The following is a 19647-nucleotide window of genomic DNA, read 5'->3' on the forward strand; positions in this document are numbered from 1 at the left end:
TAATGCTTTATTTACGTATGCCTCCTTATCCAAAACCACTGTTACTCTACCTTTATCAGCCGGCAGGACCACAACACTTGAATTTTCTTAACAGCTTCTCCCCGTTCATACAATTCACCTATGAGGTAGAAGAAGGAGGGGTTTTGCCATTCCTGGATGTGTTGATCTGTAGAGAAGGCCAGTGTTTGAAAACAAAAGTGTTTAGAAAACCTATGCAAAGGCTAATACTCACATTACAACTCAGCTCAGGCCAACCATCACAGGAACAGTGTGATAAGAGCACTAGTAGATAGGGCAAAATCGCATTGTAGTACCTCAGAGGACAGAAAAATGGAGTATAAGCGTGTTACGGTGGATCTTTTGAAGTGTGGGTACCCCCAGAGGATCATAGAGAAATACATTAGTGGAGGGCAGAGCAGATGCAAGTCCTTCACACCAATAGCCACCGCATACGCTCCCTACTATCCGGTTTAACCGAGCGTATAGCTCGTATACTAAGGAATTACCAGATGCGCTGTGTGCAGCTCCCAGGTCGGAAGCTGCACACGGTCGTGTCACAGGTGAAAGACCCCATCTCACACGAAAATATAAGTGGGGTTGTATATAGCATCAAGTGCCCGGATTGTGGAGAGTGTTATGTGGGGGAAACAAAATGACGCCTCAAAGATTGTCTGGGGGAGCACACAAACGCGATAAGAAATGCGGATTATGGTAAATCCGCCATAGCTGAACATTTTTGGGAGAAGCAACATCATATCTCCCCAGATGAAGCAGTCATCACTGATCGGGCGAATAGATTTTGGGACCGCAAGTGGCTCTAGAGCCTACGAATTAGTTCTATTGGGAATAATATAAACAGAGACAGGAGTACACGCATTCATCCCCTCTTTGAGGCGGTAATCCTTGGAGGGGGATGAACGTTTTCGCCTGGAACGCTCCCGAGCCGCTTCCGGTTCCAACATGTACGGGAACAGTACACGTTTACGTGAGATGCACCGTGAACCTGCTGGTATTTAATGAGGCACTGCAGAATAGAAGTGCACTGTTGAGGAAGAAGGCAGAAGCCTTTGAAAGCTTCAGTTATTTTAGCGCTTTTAATCTAGTATATTTTATTGGATTTTAATTCAGTATTTTATTATCATTTTATTTGTACATTCACTGTAAACTACATTTGTTTTATTCTATCTTAATTTGGTATTTTATTATCAGTAACATTTTATTTGTATAATCACATTTATTTTGTTTGATCTACTGTAAATTTATTGTAAATTTAAATATAAAGCTTTTTAAGATTTTGGTTTTCGTTTTTACTTCAATGGTTGGTGAGAAATGCTAAAAATCATAGTATGAATATACCCAACCCCAGAGGCCTATTTGAAGAACTAAAAGTCTAGAATTCATAGATAAAAGGAACACCTACTTTTGGACTGAGCTGTAACAAAACTCAAAATTTGATTGAAAGTTTATTCTCTGTACATAAATTAACCTTTGACACAAGCAAAAAACAAATAAAAATGTCTACCAAGCTATAAACAAAAACGAACCATTAATATTAATAACCCAGAGTTCAATCAGTGTGCTGACAGAATCACGCAGTTCAGATCATGTGCCTTTACTTTACACCACTCATATATTGACTGCTCAAAAATGACCACCTAGATGTCTTACAGCATCGTGGGTGCTGTGCCATAACTAAACAGTTGGATCACTACACAGTGTAGTGATCTAGCAATGGGATTTTTAGTCATAATCACCAAAAACACACAAGTAGCCCAGAGACAAATTACTCTGAAGAAACTTTTTAATAATTTCAAAATTATTTTTTTGGGGTGAGAATATATTTCACAAATGTCTGATTCTGAAAGTATTTACTGTATTATTATTTTTAAAATACTTAGAATATCGATAAAATAATGAATAATGGATGCACAATGGAAAAGGGTACAAATTTTGTTCTTTATACACAATATTTGGCAGGGGTAAAAAAAAATAAGAACATGAGAGATGGAAAAAAAAAAAAAAAAAAAAAAACTTCAATGAGAAACGGTAACAGCTTAGTTCATTAACTTAAGTAATAAAATAAAAAGTCCCTGCTGCAATTATGAATACATTTTTTTTTTTTTTTTTTTATAATACTTATGGTATCAAAGATCAGAAAAAAAACATGCATTTAATTTCAATTTAAATTCTGGATTAGGTGACATATTGAAACTCACAGTTACAGAATATTCAGAATGCTATCAAACAGCAGTGAGTTTAAATAGCAAAGCTACATGTTTCAATGGTAACTGATAATATAAACTTTAGACCAGGGATGGGGAACATTTTTACATTGGAAGGCCATACTTTATTTAACCAAGATACTATTAAGCTGCATGGTGAGAATTTAATATATACAAAAAAAATTATATTTTTGTAGGCATATTTACAATTTTAATTAGTCTGTTATTGTATGAGGAATTTAAACAAAAAAATTAGCGAAGACATTTATTTGTTTAGCAACGATGATAACAAAACTAAAGATGAATGAACTTAGACAACAAACCATTTAATGACTTTTTTGTGACTGCTTAATGCCAGATAATAGTCTGATATTTGGTTCCAACATCGTTGAGCTAAGTTTTAATTCGTCCTCCAAGTGAATAACCATCATCTGAAATCTCAAGCTTGTTTTTATTTATGTCATATATGAAAATGTTTGATTCACAACAGTAGGTTGTGCCAAAACATGAAAGCAGATGTGGGTATTCAACAGCATTTTTCCATATATGAAGAGGATCCTTCTTCGTGTCATATAGACTTCAGAATATTATTTTCTGAGAGTTCAAATTAATTCCAACTATAAGTCATCATGTGCTTTGGAGACATCAATCAGGTGTGGCTGAAAAGCTAGTTTCAGTGTGAGATCATGTTTCTCAAAATCAGCAAACCTTTCATTGTATTCTTCAATCAGGGAGTCTAGAACAGCTGTGTATTTTTTGATGTCACATTTCCTTAAACTAAATTATATAAGGAGAATAAAAAAAAAAAATTACGTTAAAAATATTTTGAGTTTGGTGTTATGTCATGAAATAAAGGGCAGATTTCACATTTGAGAGAAATAGACAAAAGGCCACAACTGGTACGTACCCGCAGGTTCCCCACCTGCAGCCTTTTGGGGTACTTGTTTCTTTTCAAGAATATATTACATCTGGAGTTTCAGCATATTCAACAAGATAATAAAATTATTTGCTAATATTTTGGCAGGATGAAGTTATAGACCACAGAAACTAAGCTACAGCAAATCTCATTGTTGGCATATTATGTATCGTAAACTGCTCAGGTTTGTCAAAAAAAATAAATAATATTACTATAAATATTATTAATGTTAACATATCTGTAATAAGATGGCTGCAATATTATTTACGTTTCATCAAAAAGTTCAGTGAATTATCTTAAAATTCTTGAACATAATGGTAGCTAAAAGATTGTGGGCAATGCTTACAATGACATCTTTTGAACATGCACATACCCAAGTTTTAACCTGTTGTTGCACACCAGTTTAGCAGAAAGCTGCCCTGAGTGAATATTCATTTTCCTTATTTGTCATGTGACTGAAAATGACAAAATTTGAACAATGTGCAAACATAAATTTTGTTGTAGACTTTGAAAGTTATTCACAGAAATGCATGAAATGCTCATTACTGTATACAGAAATGATGCTATGATGAAAAACAGATTAAAGTTTGGTGAAGGAATTTTTTTTTTTCTGATAAAGAAAGTGGAAGTAGAAAGATGAAATGACAAAAACATCAATGAAGTCTGTACCATCATTCCATCAGGCAGATGACTGACCATTTGAGAAATTCCTGAGATGTCTCATTTAGTTTGGATCAAGCCATTTAACTGGGGAGTCAGGTATCAGGAAAGTGAGTACCAAGTTGCAAGAATATTTGCTGATGCTATCGAGGCAGAGTTAGGTGGGTCGGAAAACTGCTAGCTTTGTGGAGGATACACAGACTAATAGATTAACAGTAGTCATTGGCAGAGGTGAAAGTGATTCTTCCACTGCTTCTATTGAAATGCAATTGAGGCTTCAGCCTGGAAAGCAAGGCAATGGTGATTTCCAGGACTGCTGAGAGTCATAGTGGAACAAGTAAATACATGGGATCTGTCAGGGTTTTTTTTTTTTTTTTTGTGAACCCCAAACACGAGAGGTATTAGAACCTATAGTGCTTAGTACCATGCTGGGGTTCGAGGTGGACAAGATGAAAGAAAATATTTGTTGATATTGGACTTGAACTTCTCTAGACTGTAATTTTCAGAAAATACGTACGAAGGAAGGTTGTTCCAGAAAACGGCAGTTGAATGAATAAATGAGGAAGATGAAAAGTTGGTTCTGTGAGTTTGAAGTTGGACAGTAAATGGATGTTGGCTGGTGGCTGCACACGTTCGGACTGTTTTGAAAGAGAGGGCGGGAATTATAGAAGCCAATTCAGAAAAGTGCCCATGGAAATATCTGTAGAAGAGGCATGCAGCAGAAACAGTATGTTGATAAGACAGCGAATGGAGAGACTCTGTTAGAGATGAATCATTAATTAACCTAACTGCCCTCTTCTGAATGGAATCAAGCAGCCTGAGTGAGGTTTTGGGGGCACCACCCCGGATGTGGGAACAATATTCCATGGTAGGGCGCATTTGCGATTTATACAGAGTGAGCAGATGTTTGGAAGAAAAGTAACACCGAGAGCGAAAGAGAAAACCAAGTATTTTGGATGCAGAGGAAGCAATATTTGTAATGTGCTTGTGCCAAGAGAGATTAGAAGTCAGGGTAATCCCCAAAAGAAATATATCATTTTGCTTGTTTGTTTGTTATTTGGTTTTTAGGAGCATTAGCAACTATTGCTTCAGGATATGCAGTGGTCATTCCCCGACCTTTTCGCATCCTCCGTATTTGGTGGTGACGGGCTCGAACCCCGGTCTAATCAAGAAGCGTATGCTACGCACTGCTGCTCCTTCCCACCTGGCTACGGAGGCGCCATATCATTTTGCCTAGAAATCGGAGTGTCACCAAAGATAAGCATAGCAGCAGAAGAATCCTTTTTGTGAGATATAAGACAAGACTGAGTTTTAGAAAGGTTGAAATCAACTAGGTTGTCTTTAATGCCAATTCCTTAAATGCCAATCTTCAAGTATGAAGATTGGCATTTAAGGAATTCATTTTCAGATTTTTGAGAAGTTGAGGCTGATTGAGCAGGGCAAGGTTTCTCAAAATGGAAAGTGGAATGCAATGTGCTATCATCAGCAAAACTGTGGATAGGATTTCCAGTCAATGGAAGAAGGTCATTAATACACAAGAGGAAAAGAGTGGGGTAAAGAACTGAACCTTGGGGGACACCGGCATTAGTGGAAAAGTTAGAAGACAGAGAGCCATCTACCATCACCCTCAGTGAGCGATCAGAGAGAAAACTGGATGACCAACTACAAAAAACAGATGGCAAACCATAAGATGTTTAGAAGACGTTTATGCCAAATATGATTGAAAGCCTTTGTCTTGAGATATCAAGAGCACCTACTTGTGTTTCACCAAACCTTTCCATTGAATTAGTTCATAAATGGGTAACATAAGCCAGAATATCACCAGTGGATTGACACTGACGGAATCCATACTGGCGATCATTGATCAGACGGAAGGTTTCTAGGTAGTTTAAAAGTTGGCAATTAATTGATTTCTTCATTACTTTAGAAGGAGTAGAAGTAATTGCAATGGGACGATAATTGGATGGGAGGGATTTGTTACCCTTTTTAGGAACTGGCTGGATATGAGCAAATTTCCAAGCAGAAGGGAAAACACCTTTGGAATAAGAAAGTGAAAAAAGGCAGCAAAGAATAGGAGTACGTTCAGGATTAAATTTTGACCTGGAGTTTTCATAGCATCAAGATTCGTCAAAATGCTTGTGACGTCCTTTTGATGGAAGACCACAGGAGGCATTGAATGGAGTGTGTTAGGAATGGTGGGAGGTGTTTTACCAAGATCATTAATACATGAGTTGGAAGGAAAATAGGATGCTAGCAGGTCAGCTTTATCCTTGGCTGAAGTGACAACAGAACCATCTGGTTTGGACAGAGGTGGGAGCAGAGATGGGCAAAGGTTGCGGCCAATATCTTTGGCAAGAGACCAGAATGCTCGGCTAACATTAGAGTAAGAAGTAAGTTTTCTACTCTTAGCCTGTTCGAACTCTAGTTTGGACTGATTAATGACTGTTTTACAATTGTTGCGAGCGTTGGTGTAGGCAGAAAACAAGCCAATTACGATATGCAACATTCTTCTCATGAACAGCCTTAGTACATTTATTGGAAAACTAAGGTTTAGATAAAGGCTGAGGTTTTAAAGTGGAGTGTGGGATAAAGGATTCCATTCCTGCAAAAATAATTTCGCTGACACGATCGGAGCAGACGTTGACATCAGAAGTCTTGAAACAGTAATCCGACCAAGGAAAAGAAATCTTGCAGGTCATCCCATTTTGCATTCATGTAATGCCAAACAACATGAGGTTGGGAATAGCCATGAGATAAAGACTCCAGTGGAGAAGCGACAGTCACCAAGTTGTGATCTGAAGTGCCTAAAGGACCTCTCACTTCGACTGTGTACTTAGAAGTGTTGTTTATGAGAAAAAGATCAAGCGGTTGGCTGTATGGTTAGGATTGTCTGCTATTCTTGTAGGTAAATGAACAATCTGTGCAAGGTCATTAGTAATTGCAAAAGCCTCAGCATCTCGACCAGCTGGGTTGGTGTGACTACAAAACGGAAGCCAGCTGGAGTTGTGAACATTAAAATCACCTCACTGTTCGGAAAGTTGGACTGGAAAAAGTCAAGATGCAAAGAGAGGAAGCGAAAGAGCTCCAAGTGATTAGTGGAGTTGGGAGAATGGCAAAAACAAAAGATGAATTTGACACAATGAGGTAGAGAGATTTTAAGCCAGAGAAGATCAAACAGAGGAGATTCCAAATTGTCAAGTCTCTGAGAGGGAATATCTCAGAATGGACATATGCACAAGTACCACCTTTGAGGCAAAAGGAATCATACAGCGAATAATTTGGGCATCTGAGATGAGCAGTAATTGAATCAACCGATAACTGAAATTCTGTCAGAAAAAGTACATGGGGTTTGGCAGACTGCAAGTGGAAATGGACATCGTTGAGATTAGAACTGCGACCACATATATTCATGAAATGAATTAGGAAGTGTTTGGGAGTTTTAGATCTTTTCGCAGATAAGCTTGCTCTATTAGTTTGACAATTTATAGTGTATTCAATAGTAAGAAAAAGTGGGCGGGACATGCTGTATGAAGTAATGAAATTTTTGAATATGGCGCACACATGGTAAGAATATACCCAGATCCTTGACATAACGTGGCCTCGACAATGCTCCCCGCATACACACTACTTGGACTCCCTCCAGTCACTATCTGGCAGAGTAAAGGTAGCAAGATTATACATTAGCTGATCCGGAAGCCTCCTAGAGAGTTACCAATAGGTTCGGTCGGGTGTACTAACTAGCAGCCAGCCTGCAAACACCGTTTTAGAGCTGTACCCTCTAAGGAATATTGGATCTTGCCACGATGTTCATCATAACCTCAAAAGTCGTCAATCATACTGAATGATGGAAGAGATGGGGAGAAGGGTAACTAAGAGTAGAAACAGGTGTATGTGTACTTGCATCTACACCAATTCTAGGAGTGTAGTTAATAAATTTGATGAGTTAAGGAGTTATTTGGTTTTTAGGAGCATTAGCAACTAAGGCCATATTGCTCCGGGAATATGCGGTGGTCATTTGCTGACCTTTCCGCATCCTCTGTATTTGGTGACAGGCTCGAATCCCGGTCTAATCAAGAAGTGTGTGCTACGCACTGCTGCTCCTTCAAACCTGGCTACGGAGGCACCTTATACACCAATTCTAGGAGTGTAGTTAATAAATTTGATGAGCTTGAAGTGCTGGTCAAGACATCAAGGGCAGATATTGTTGGGATATCAGAGACGTAGTGTCACACAGACATAATCAGTGCAGAATTGGAATTTGGGGAGTACAATGTGTACAAAAAGGATAGACAGGACAGGAAGTGAGGAGGGGTTATGCTGTTAGTTAAGAAACAAAATCTAAGGAAGTGCATCCAGTTGATGTTGGGGGACAATGCAATATTGAGTCTGTGTGGTGTGACATAAGCACTGGGAAAAGAAAAATGCTATCAAACAGCAGTTTGATAGCATTTTTCAATTCAGATTCATTAGGCCATTTGATAGCAAACGGCCTAATGAATCTGATGAGTATAATGACCAATTGTGCAGAGAAATACAGTGGGCCAGTAAATCAGAGTGTCTTATAATGGGGATTTTTATTTCACAGAGATTGACTGGAATTTGTGGGTTGGTCACTCACACACCAGCAAGGCCTTTGTGGATTTATTGAATGATTGTTTTCTACAGCAGCATGTTCAGGAGGCAACTAGAGGGAGTAATACTCTTGATCTGATTATCAGTAGTGATTCTTCATGCATTAAGAATCTGCAGATAAAGGAACCACTAAGTGGTAGTGATCACAGTGCTGAATTGGGATTTACTCAAAGAGGTAACTACCATCAGGGGTAAAGGGAAGGGTGTTTGCTTTCATAAAGGTGACTACGGTGGTCCGAGACAGTATATAAATTCTATACGGTGGGACCAACTGATGATGTTACCAACAGCAAATTCAAAATGGGAAGCATTCAAAGAATTAATCTTGGAAGCTACTAGGCTTTTCATACCAACTAAGAAATATTGTTCAAGATTTAGGACTAAATGGATGAACTAATTAGACATATGGAAGAGAAGAAAAATGCATGGGATACATATAAATTAATAGGTGACACAGAAGCCTACGATAGATATAAGCTGGTCTGTAACCATGTCACAAGGGAGGTTAGGCAGGCAAAGGCAGATTACAAGAAATATCTGGCAAAGGATACAAAGAAAAACAGCAAAGAGTTCTTTACTTATGTAAATTCTAGAAGGAAGGGGATGAATCAGATTGGGCCACTTGATATAGATGGTTCAACTGTTAATAATCCTGCTCAGGTAGCTAACAAACTGAATGAACATTTTGCATCTACATTCACACATGAGGAGTTATTTAGGGAGGGGAATGCCAGAGGTGTATTAAACTCTGGCAGTAAGCTATATAATCGTGTAATAACTGAGAGTAAAGTGGAGGAGAAATTGTTGAAGATAAACATAAGAAAGGCACCTGGGGTGGATGGAATCTATCCCGTTATATTAAAGAGGCAGCAAAGGAAGTAAGCACTCCGTTAGCCATAATTATGAGAGCTTCCTTGGACTCAGGGGAGGTACCCACAGACTGGAGATGTGCAAATGTAACCCCAATCCACAAAGGAGGATCAAAGGGAGACACAGGTAATTACAGACCTGTGAGTTTAACTTCTGTTCCTGGGAAATTAATGGAGGCACTGGTAAAAGAAGCATTGCAGGATCATCTAGACAAGACTTCAGTATAGCTCGGACACAGCATGGGTTTGTTAAGGGGAAGTCTTGCTGACCAATTTGATTGGATACTATGATGTAGTCACAAAGGAACTGGATGCAAAATATAATTTTGATATCATATATTTGATATTTGGATCTTAGCAAGGCTTTTGATACTGTTGAAACATGGAAGACTGCTGCACAAATTGGAGCAGTGTGGCATTGGAGGCAAATTGCTGCTATAGATAAAGAGATGGTTGAATGGGAAAAGACAGAGAGTGGTAATCAATGGACACTGCTCTGCATGGAGTCCCCCCAGGGTTCAGTGTTGGGTCCATTGTTGCTTTCTGTATTCATTAATGATATTTATGATGGTATATCAGGCTTAATGTCCAAGTTTTCAGATGATACAAAGGTCAGCAGGGTGGTTAATGACACTAATGACAGTATGTTGCTGCTAGTTAGTTAGTTATTTGGAGCATTAGCAACTAAGGCCATATTGCTTAGGGATATGCGGTGGTCATTCTCTGACCTTTCCGCATTCTCCGTATTTGGTGGTGACGGGCTTGAACCTCGGTCTAATCAAGAAGCGTGTGTTACGCACTGCTGCTCCTTCCCACCTGGCTACGGAGGAGCCTGTACGTTGCTGCAACAGGATCTTTAAAAGTTGAGCAGATGGGCTGAGAGGTGGCAACTGAAGTTTAACATTGAGAAACGTAAAGTACTGCATATGGGAAGCAGTAACCTCAGAATAACATATCAACTGTGTGGTACTACACTGACAGTGGTAGAGAGTGAAAAGGACTTGGGGTAATTGTGCAGGCAGATATGAAGTTTTCTGAGCAGTGCAAACAGTCTGCAAGAGTAGTTCTTGGTGTCTTGTCAATGATATACAGGAATTTTTCTAGCAGGTGAATATAAGGAGGTGATTATTATATCCCTGTATAAGGCAACGGTCAGGCCATACCTTGAGTATTGTATACAGGTCTGGAGGCCTCATTTTAAGAAGGATGTAGAGCTGTTGGAACGAGTACAGAGAAGAGCAACAAGAGTAGTGAATGGAACAAAGGGTTGCTTTTACGAAGGAATGCTTAAGTCTTGCAAATTACAGTGTCTGGAGACTAGGCACCTGTTAGGTGATCTGATTGAGGTGTATAAAGCCTTGAATGGTTTGAGCATGCTCAATGCTGATGGGATTCTTCCTCTTGTTTAGAATAATCGCCTGGAAGGGCATAAATTCAAATTGAGGAAAGACGTGCAGAAGTTTGCCTTTAGCCAGCAGGTGGTTGATTGTTGGAACAAACTTACATCTGTCACTGTAGAAGTCAATAGCTTAAACAGATTCAAGGCAGAACTAGACAAACATTTGGAGCAAGTGGATGGGTGAAATGAGAAGGGTGTGTGTGTGTGTGTGTGTGTGTGTGTGTGTGTGTTTTGGATGATGCTATATAAGCTTGCTTTCTTGGATCATGTGCCCTTGCTAATGCTTGTTTTGTTCATTCTCACTCAAGGTCGAAACAGCATAGAGTCCTCTCATCTAAGCTGTTCAAGAAAGCAGTGTCAGAACCTGTATTTTTAACACAAAATATAACAGATGATGAGTTCTGAATGCTGGATATGATCCAGAAATCAAAGTTAAAAGCACAAGATTCAAATTGTCAGTTATTTGTGCCAAACAAGAAAAACCATGTGTTCGCTCAAAGCAGCTTTCCACTAGACTAGCAATGTAACAACATGTTAAAATTTGGTGTGTGAGTAGTCAAGAGGTGTTGTCATCAGCACTCATAATCTTTTAGCTAACACTATGTATTCACAAACTATAAGATCATTCTTTTTTTTTGATTTGGTAGTTGTTGGCGCATCGGCTTCTGTGGCCATATTGCACCTCCCAAGGTTTTTGCAGTACTTTGATCCAAGCCCGAGGCGGGAATCGAACCCGCGACCTTTGGGTTGCCGGGCAGGTACTTTACCCACTCGGCCAGCCCGGTCGGCTATATAAGATCATTCACTGACCTTTTTGATCAAACCTTGCATATATCTTAATTTATCAATATCAGAAATTCACTAAATTTATCAAAGCTAATTTTGAATGTTATAAACAAGAAATTGAAGAGTGCACTTAAAAAAAAAAAAATATATATATATATATATATATGTAGATAACATCAACTTACCATCTTCTGTAAATACCTCCCATCGGCATAAGCATTCAACATAACCAAGTACTAATTCTTCAATTATTCTGACCTATATACATATATATACACACACACATAAAAATCATCTCACAATAACTATCTAAGATAGCAATTTTGAGTAGTCAGAGTGGTTAAGTAGGACATTTAGACAGCACTGCACAGCACAATAATATATCAATGAATGTCCTTGAAATAATGCTTATTGTAATAAGGCAGAAAGGGGGGGAAAAAAAAAAACAGAATTACTATAATACTGATATATAATTCACAAAAAGTTCTTTATGTAAAATATATTATTTTTTATTACTTACACTGCTTTTATAAATAAACTCAACTTCACAGAAATTTTCTTAAATAAATCAAAAGCCTAGCCTAGTAATACACTGAAGTATTTTAAATCTAATAAAACAGAAACAAAATTTCTCTCAAGCACAAAGATTAACCATGAACTAAGAACATTTTCAAATATTTTTTGTTGATAGTTAATCAGTTTCCTAAAAACTAACCTTGAACTGTTGCCTCAAGGTTAGTTTTAAGGAAGCTGTCTGGTGGGTATATGGAGAGCACCACCAAGGCCATGCTATATAAATCTATTACAATTTTCATTATAAAAATGACCTTTTAAAGAGTTAAATAGCTTAGTTATATAGCAAAAATTTCAACTTCTGAGGTCTTGGAATGAATTACAAAAAAAACACACAAAAAAAAAAAACCCAATTTGTTATTGGGTTCGCATTATGATATTTTCATAATATCTCCATTTATTCCTACGGGATGCAAAATACGTTTCAATATTTTTTTCAGTTTGCACCGGCCAGAAAAAACTTATGTAAAGTGAAATTTACATTCAATCAAGGATGTAGTTAGTTCATCTCAGGAAAAGGTAGCAAAGAGTCATCTGTAAGTTATTCCAGGTTTTTCCACCTGCACACCAACATCCAAATTGGCCTGCGACCACAAAAATATCTGCAGACGTGTGACAGCTCTGAAGCCAATAAAGCAATAATTTGATTTGATATGATTTAATTCTACAATGATAGCTGTAACTGGAGGGAATATGAGTAATATGAATGTGGGGAGTGCTGCCAAGGCCACAGTATGTTAAGGAGTTTTGTTAGGCCTGACAATGCCGAGTGGTCAGGAGCACGAGTGCAGTAGTACACACTCTGAGTGGACTGGGGTTCAAGCCCGTGACTGCTAAATACGATTAACATTTGTATTGATTGATTTATTGTAAACTCCACTGACCTGGTGGTCATGCCAGAGTATAAACAAGAATATTTTTTTTTTTTTTTTTTATATCTTGCCATCATGCATCTATCTATAAATTTCATTAATTCATATGACATGTATGAATTAATGAATTTGTAGATATGATGAATGCTGACTTTTACTTCATTACATAAATGCATTATGAGTAATCAAACAAGTGAAACAAATTATCAATAAAAAGAACTAAAGTATCAGTTGTTTCCACTGACGAGTGGTCATAACTTTTGGCTAAAAAATATTTAAAATTAAGAATTTTAACTTTATTTTCTTCTTAGGTTAGAATATACATGTATAGACTGCAGTCAGAATATCATGTTTTTACTTTCAAAGAAAAACACTTTGTTGTCCAAAATCATTCATAAATTATGCTGTAATACTTGCTAAATTTAGTGTCTCATAATGAAATCAATATACATTGTTAAACTAGTTTACAATTGCCATACTAATTTAAATTGAAGTCAATAACAGTTTTTAGCTTCTGGTGCAAAATGTATTTGCCATTTACAGCTGATGCATTTAACTGTGCTCAGTTGGTTAGCTTTGTGGAAAAGAAATCCCCCAACCCCAGGGAAACACATACTGTCTTTATAACTTATTAATTTAAAATGACCTCATGCTACTGAAACTTATAATAAAATCTGCATCACTACACAAAACATACTTCCTTCTTGCTTCAACATGTGCCAAATTTTCAAGGCAATGAGATTTTGTTTACACAAAGATTTTAATGGCCACAGACATATTTTGAATTTTATTACAGTGGAAACCAACTTTCCCAGTTAGAATTTGCATTTTTTAAAAAATATAAATGCTAAATGAGAAATGTTCAAGGAAATAATTCTACAAGCTATTAAGTTTTTATATCAAAGAAAGGTATTGTTCAAGGGTACAGACCAAAATTGATGTTAAGAGATCTGATGGCCATATTGATGACTACAAATCGTTATCAGTGAACCCTGAATCCATAGGTAAATATAGTTTGTAACAGTCATCCTAAAAGTTAAGCATGCTAAAGAAAATTATAAAAAGTCTTTTGACTAAGAGTGCAAAGAACAGTAGCAAAGAATTGTCTGTTTATGTGAGTGCCAGAAGAAAAGGAATGAACCATACTGGTTTAAATAATATCAATAGTAACAAGATTCTAATAAGCTTATAAATGTTTTGCATTTTTATGTAAAACATTTATAAGCTGAAAGAAGTTCAGAGTTGAGAAAACCAGTAGCTTACTGATGGTAGCCAGAAGCTGAATGATTTTATGATCACAGAAATAGGGCTGGAAGAGACATTATCATGGTCAAAAGTGGAAAATGCACAATATATTAATGAGCACATCCTTAGTTTTCTGGTAGAATACAGATATAAATGACCACTGCTTTTTATGAACTAACGTCACGAGCAAGCAGATTCCCATGAGTTTCGGTGCTGGACATGTCACTGTTTCTGATACTTACTAATGTCATTGATATTTTGCGACTGTCTCAACCACAGGTCTGTGGTTGAGACAGTCGGAGTTGCTGTTCCAACACAAACCACAGATGCTCGATGGGATTGATGTCTGGGGAATATAGGTTAAGCTTGAAATATGTTAAATTTCAAGTTTAATCTCTTATATTTGCTGATGAGTTAGGAGTACTGTAAATTTTTAATTATCTATATGCAAATTGCTCAATTTGTCAGTTATCTGTAAATGGTTTTATTATTATTTTTTTTTTACTTTTTCACATTCATTAGTTTCTGAATTTACAGATTTATTAATACTCCATTACTTGCACCCCTAAATGGAGAAAGTTTCAACAATATGCTTATGTGGTATCTGTGAGACGCTTTCTTTTGTTTTTATTATAAAAATTTTATTTTTAGTTTTCTTACTAAATTGAAAATGGTGTTCTGCTAATTATAATTTGCTAAACTCAGTTACAAAATAATAAACAAAAATAAATGAAAGAACCCATTAATAATAATAAAGCAAGTATTTATATTTTTAAGAACTTAGTCGCTCATCCCCTTAACTACAGATGCTCACGTGGCATTTGGCAGATACAACACGAATGTCCATACTTTGGTCAGTGTTCATGTTTAGCTGGTGAAACCAAAGCTCTATTGGAATCTTACAGATGACACATGGGAATGGTAGTTACATACAAGAAAGACAGATACTTTTGCTTGTGTGGCATCTGTTAAACTCCAAAGAAAAAAATTTTTCTCATAATTTATAGTATGTAAAAATGAAAAACAGAAAATACTGTATAATCAGTTAAAGAATACTGGTGGGCAAAGGTACATGGTAGAATTTGATTTCATTTACATTAAAAAAAGAAAAAATATATTTTAAAAAGTGGCATCTGTTGGCTGCTGTTAACAGCACAGGGTTAAAGAGAAAGTTATTTATAAGCTGAATGAATTTTCAAGACTCTCTCTCATGCACATTGAATTGTGTGTTTCCAAATAAATAAAGACAAAATAAAAACCAAACGTACATACTAGGAGTTAGCCAATGGACAGCCAAGATGGCCATAATTTCAATGTCTCCACTTATTGCAGGAGATAAGATCACTAAAAACCATTTTCATAAAGCAGGATGATGACATTACAACCCAAGGACCCATTTCCAAATCACAATGCATGTGCAAAAATGTATACACATGAGAATAACACAGGAGATGCACAGTGAAAATTAAGATGAGAAAGTTCTACAATATGCTCACTTGGATAAATATAACCAAGCCTTTCATTCATTGCAATGCAAGGAAAAAGGGACCTAAAAGCAGCCACCTTCCCATCAATAGATGATGTCTACAAAAGGAGAAAATCAAGGAAGCATACTACATAAAATGGCATAGCCAAACTACATTCATTAGAAATGAAGAAACTCATATAAGTGAGTAACATCTCCAATTATTCAAGAATAAAATTAAATTCAATGAACCCAAAAAGCAAAAATCATCATAGAAATCCTCACATTTAGGAACAGCTGATAGTATAAGGATAAATTTACCAACAGAAGACAAAACTTATAGAAAAGACACGTGACAGAGAACCAAACCATAAATATAATTCGAAGAATAAAAAAGGAATCAGCACAGTAACAATATCAGAAGGATGTAACTTGGGAAATGAATATAAAAGTAGCAATGTAAAATTAGATCAAAATTTTGTTTAAGAGAAAGTACACAGATGAGCCAAAACAGCTTGTACCTGGCGAGGCGTGGACACTACAAGATTTCTAAATGTGCTTTGTGGTATCTGGTACCAACCCGTAACCAGCAAATCCTTTAACTCCTGTAAGGTCTGTGGTTGAGACAGTCGGAGTTGCTGTTCCAACACAAACCACAGATGCTTGATGGGATTGATGTCTGGGGAATTTGGAGGCCAGGGCAATACCTGGAAGTATTCCTCATGTTTGGCGAACCAGTCTTGAACAATCTGGGCAATATGGCATGGCGCATTATCCTGCTGAAATATGGCACTGCCAGATGGGAAGACTGTTGCCATGAAAGGGTGTACCTGGTCAGCAATGATGTTTAGGTAGGTGGTAGATGTCAGAGTGCCTGGCACATGGATGACTGGACCCAGGGTATCCCAGCAGAACATAGCCCAAAGCATGACACTGCCGCAACTGGCTTGTTTTTATCCCACAGTGCATCCAGGCTTAATCACTTCCCCAGGTTAACGATGCACACATACCCAGCTGTCCACATGGTGCAACAGGAAACGTGATTCATTGGACCAGAGGTCCTTCTTCCAATCCCTCAAGGTCCAGTTTCGATGCTCGTATGCCCATTGTAGGCGCTGTCGACGGTGAACCGTGGTTATCGTGGGCACTCAGAGCAGTCTGCAGCTGCGGTGATCCATTTTCAGCAGGGTTCCATGTACTGCGTGTTGTGACACATTACTCCTGTGACCAGCATTCCAATTACCGGTGAGTTGTGCCATGGTCACCCTTCTGTTGTCACGTACCATCCAGGAGAGCCTTTGCTCACCTCAAGCATCGATGAGCCATGGTCGTCCAAAACCTCGATGGTGGTTCATGGGTTTCCCCTCTTTTAACAAATTTCAGTAGGTACTAACCACAGCTAACTGTGAGTATCCCACCAGCCATGCCGTTTCGGATATGCTCTGACCCAGCTGTCTGGCCATTACAATTTGGCCTTTGTCAAACTCGCTTAAGTCTACTGCCTTCCCCATCTGAAGAACAAGAGTAACACTGATTAATGGAATTCAGTACCAGGTGTTTCTTATACCACGTCCCGACCCGCACCGTAGTTCACCTGCAGTTGCTTTGATTTGCATAACAACTTGCTGGTCATAATGTTTTGGCTGATCGGTGTATATTTCTATTAATTAAAATGGAAAATTTATTTGAATTATACAGGTTTAGTTAAAATACTTTGATTTATTGGATTTAAGTGAGTTAATACTTCCATTCATGATACAACCCTATCCCACCCACATCTGGGCAGATTTGATTGGTTGCTCTGCTTCCCATACATCACCTGTATCCTGAGAGATGACAGGCTGTCCTGATTAACTATATAAACCTACAACTTAAATTATTAGTTTAACAGTGAATACAACCAGGCAAGAATAACAGGTTTTTAAGTAAGATCAATTTTTTAAATTTCTATAGAACACTGTAAAACCCCAATTTCGTTTTAAAAATATAACTGTCTAGGTATAACACTGGCAGCCTTGTAAGACTGAAATTAACTGTTATTGAAAATTACACTTGAATATGAATTTGCAATAACACATAGTAATTAACCTACAAACTACATTTTTTTCTTTCTTTAGTCTTGAAAAGGGAATAAATATATAATTTAGCTTTGAGAAATTTGCTTGGGTGTATCTATGGTTTCATTCAACTAAAGATTAAAGAATTAATTAAAGAATTTATATAAGATATTCTATAATACTTGCTAAAATTTAGTCTGTCTCATAATCCCTGTCAGAGACTTGGTAATTTGGAATCTCCTCTTTTCGATCTTCTCTAGCTTAAAATCTCTCTACCTCATTGTGTCAAATTCATCTGTTGTCTCTACCATTCTCCCAACTCCACTAATCACTTGGGGCTCTTTGACTTCCTCTCTTTGCAACTTGACTCTCTCCAGTCCAACCTTCCTAACAGTGAGGTAATTTTCCTCGATGATTTTAATGTTCACAACTCCAGCTGGCTTCCGTTTTCGAGTCACACTGACCCAGCTGGTCGAGATGCTGAGGCTTTTGCAATTACTAATGATCTTGCACAGATTGTTCATTTACCTACAAGAATACCGGACAATCGTAATCATACAGCCAACACGCTTGATCATTTTCTCACAAACAACCCTTCTAAGTACACGGTTGAAGTGAGAGGTCCTTTAGGCACTTCAGATCACAACTTGGTTATTGTCTCTTCTCCAATGGAGCCTTTATCTCATGGCTATTCCCAACCTCGTGTTGTTTGGCATTACAAGAATGCAAAATGGGATGACCTGCGAGATTTCTTTTCTTTTTTTCCTTGGTCAGATTACTGTTTCAAAACTTCTGATGTCAACGTTTGCTCAGATTGTGTCAGTGAAATTATTCTTGCAGGAATGGAATCCTTTATCCCACACTCCTCTTTAAAATCTCGTCCTTTATCTAAACCTTGGTTTTCCAATAAATGTGCTAAGGCTGTTCAAGAGAAGAATGTTGCATATCGTAATTGGCTTGTTTCTAATTCATCAGCTTCATTTTCTGCCTACACCAAAGCTTGCAACAATTGTCAAGCAGTTATTAATCAGTCTAAACTAGAGTTTGAGCAGGCTAAGAGTAGAAAACTTGCTTCTTGCCCTAATGGTAGCTGAGCATTCTGGTCTCTTGCCAAAGCTATTGGCTGCAACCTTTGCCCATCTCTGCTCCCACCTCTGTCCAAACCAGATGGTTTGGACAGAGGTGGCTTCAGCCAAGGATAAAGCTGACTTGCTAGCATCCCATTTTTCTTCCAACTCATGTATTAATGATCTTGGTAAAACACCCCCCTCTATTCCCAACATGCTCCATTAAATGCCTCCTGTGGTCTTCCGTCAAAAGGATGTCAGAAGGATTTTGACGAATCTTGATGTTAAGAAAGCTCCAGGTCCCGATGGTATTTCTCCACTTGTTCTCAAAATCTGTGCTCCCGAACTTACTCCTATTCTTTGCTGCCTTTTTTCACTTTCTTATTCCAAAGGTGTTTTTCCTTCTGCTTGGAAATTTGCTCATATCCAGCCAGTTCCTAAAAAGGGTGACAAATCCCTCCCATCCAATTATCGTCCCATTGCAATTACTTCTACTCTTTCTAAAGTAATGGAGAAATCAATTAACTGCCAACTCTTAAACTACCTAGAAACCTTCCGTCTGATCAACGATCGCCAGTATGGGTTCCGTCAGTGTCGATCCACTGGTGATGTTCTGGCTTATGTTACCCGTTTATGGACTAATTCAATGGAAAGGTTTGGTGAAACACAAGTAGGTGCTCTTGATATCTCAAAGGCTTTCGATCGTATTTAGCATAAACATCTTCTAAACATCTTATCGTTTGCCATCTGTTTTTTGTAATTGGTTATCCAGTTTTCTCTCTGATCGCTCATTGAGGGTGATGGTAGATGGCTCTCTGTCTTCTAACTTCTCCACTAATGCCGGTGTCCCCCAAGGTTCAGTTCTTTCCCCCACTCTTTTCTTC

At 37.7% G+C, this 19647-nt stretch overlaps 1 protein-coding gene across 3 annotated transcripts in view; it reads right to left on the minus strand.

Moving 5' to 3' along the window:
* Naa15-16 (N-alpha-acetyltransferase 15/16) overlaps nt 1-19647 on the minus strand; it is a 386157-nt gene that overhangs the window by 195160 nt on the left and 171350 nt on the right. For all 3 annotated transcript variants that reach the window (XR_016546872.1, XM_090371833.1, XM_090371822.1), the window contains one exon: nt 11670-11742. Coding sequence is in view for 2 of the 3 variants with exons in the window: in XM_090371833.1 (XP_090227959.1) it covers nt 11670-11742 (73 nt within the window). In the remaining variant the exon portion in view is untranslated. The remainder of the gene's footprint in view (nt 1-11669; nt 11743-19647) is intronic.

Source organism: Mastigoproctus giganteus, chromosome 1 (genome assembly GCF_048544385.1).
Source record: "Mastigoproctus giganteus isolate SK-2022 chromosome 1, ASM4854438v1, whole genome shotgun sequence".
NCBI lineage: Eukaryota > Metazoa > Arthropoda > Arachnida > Uropygi > Thelyphonidae > Mastigoproctus > Mastigoproctus giganteus.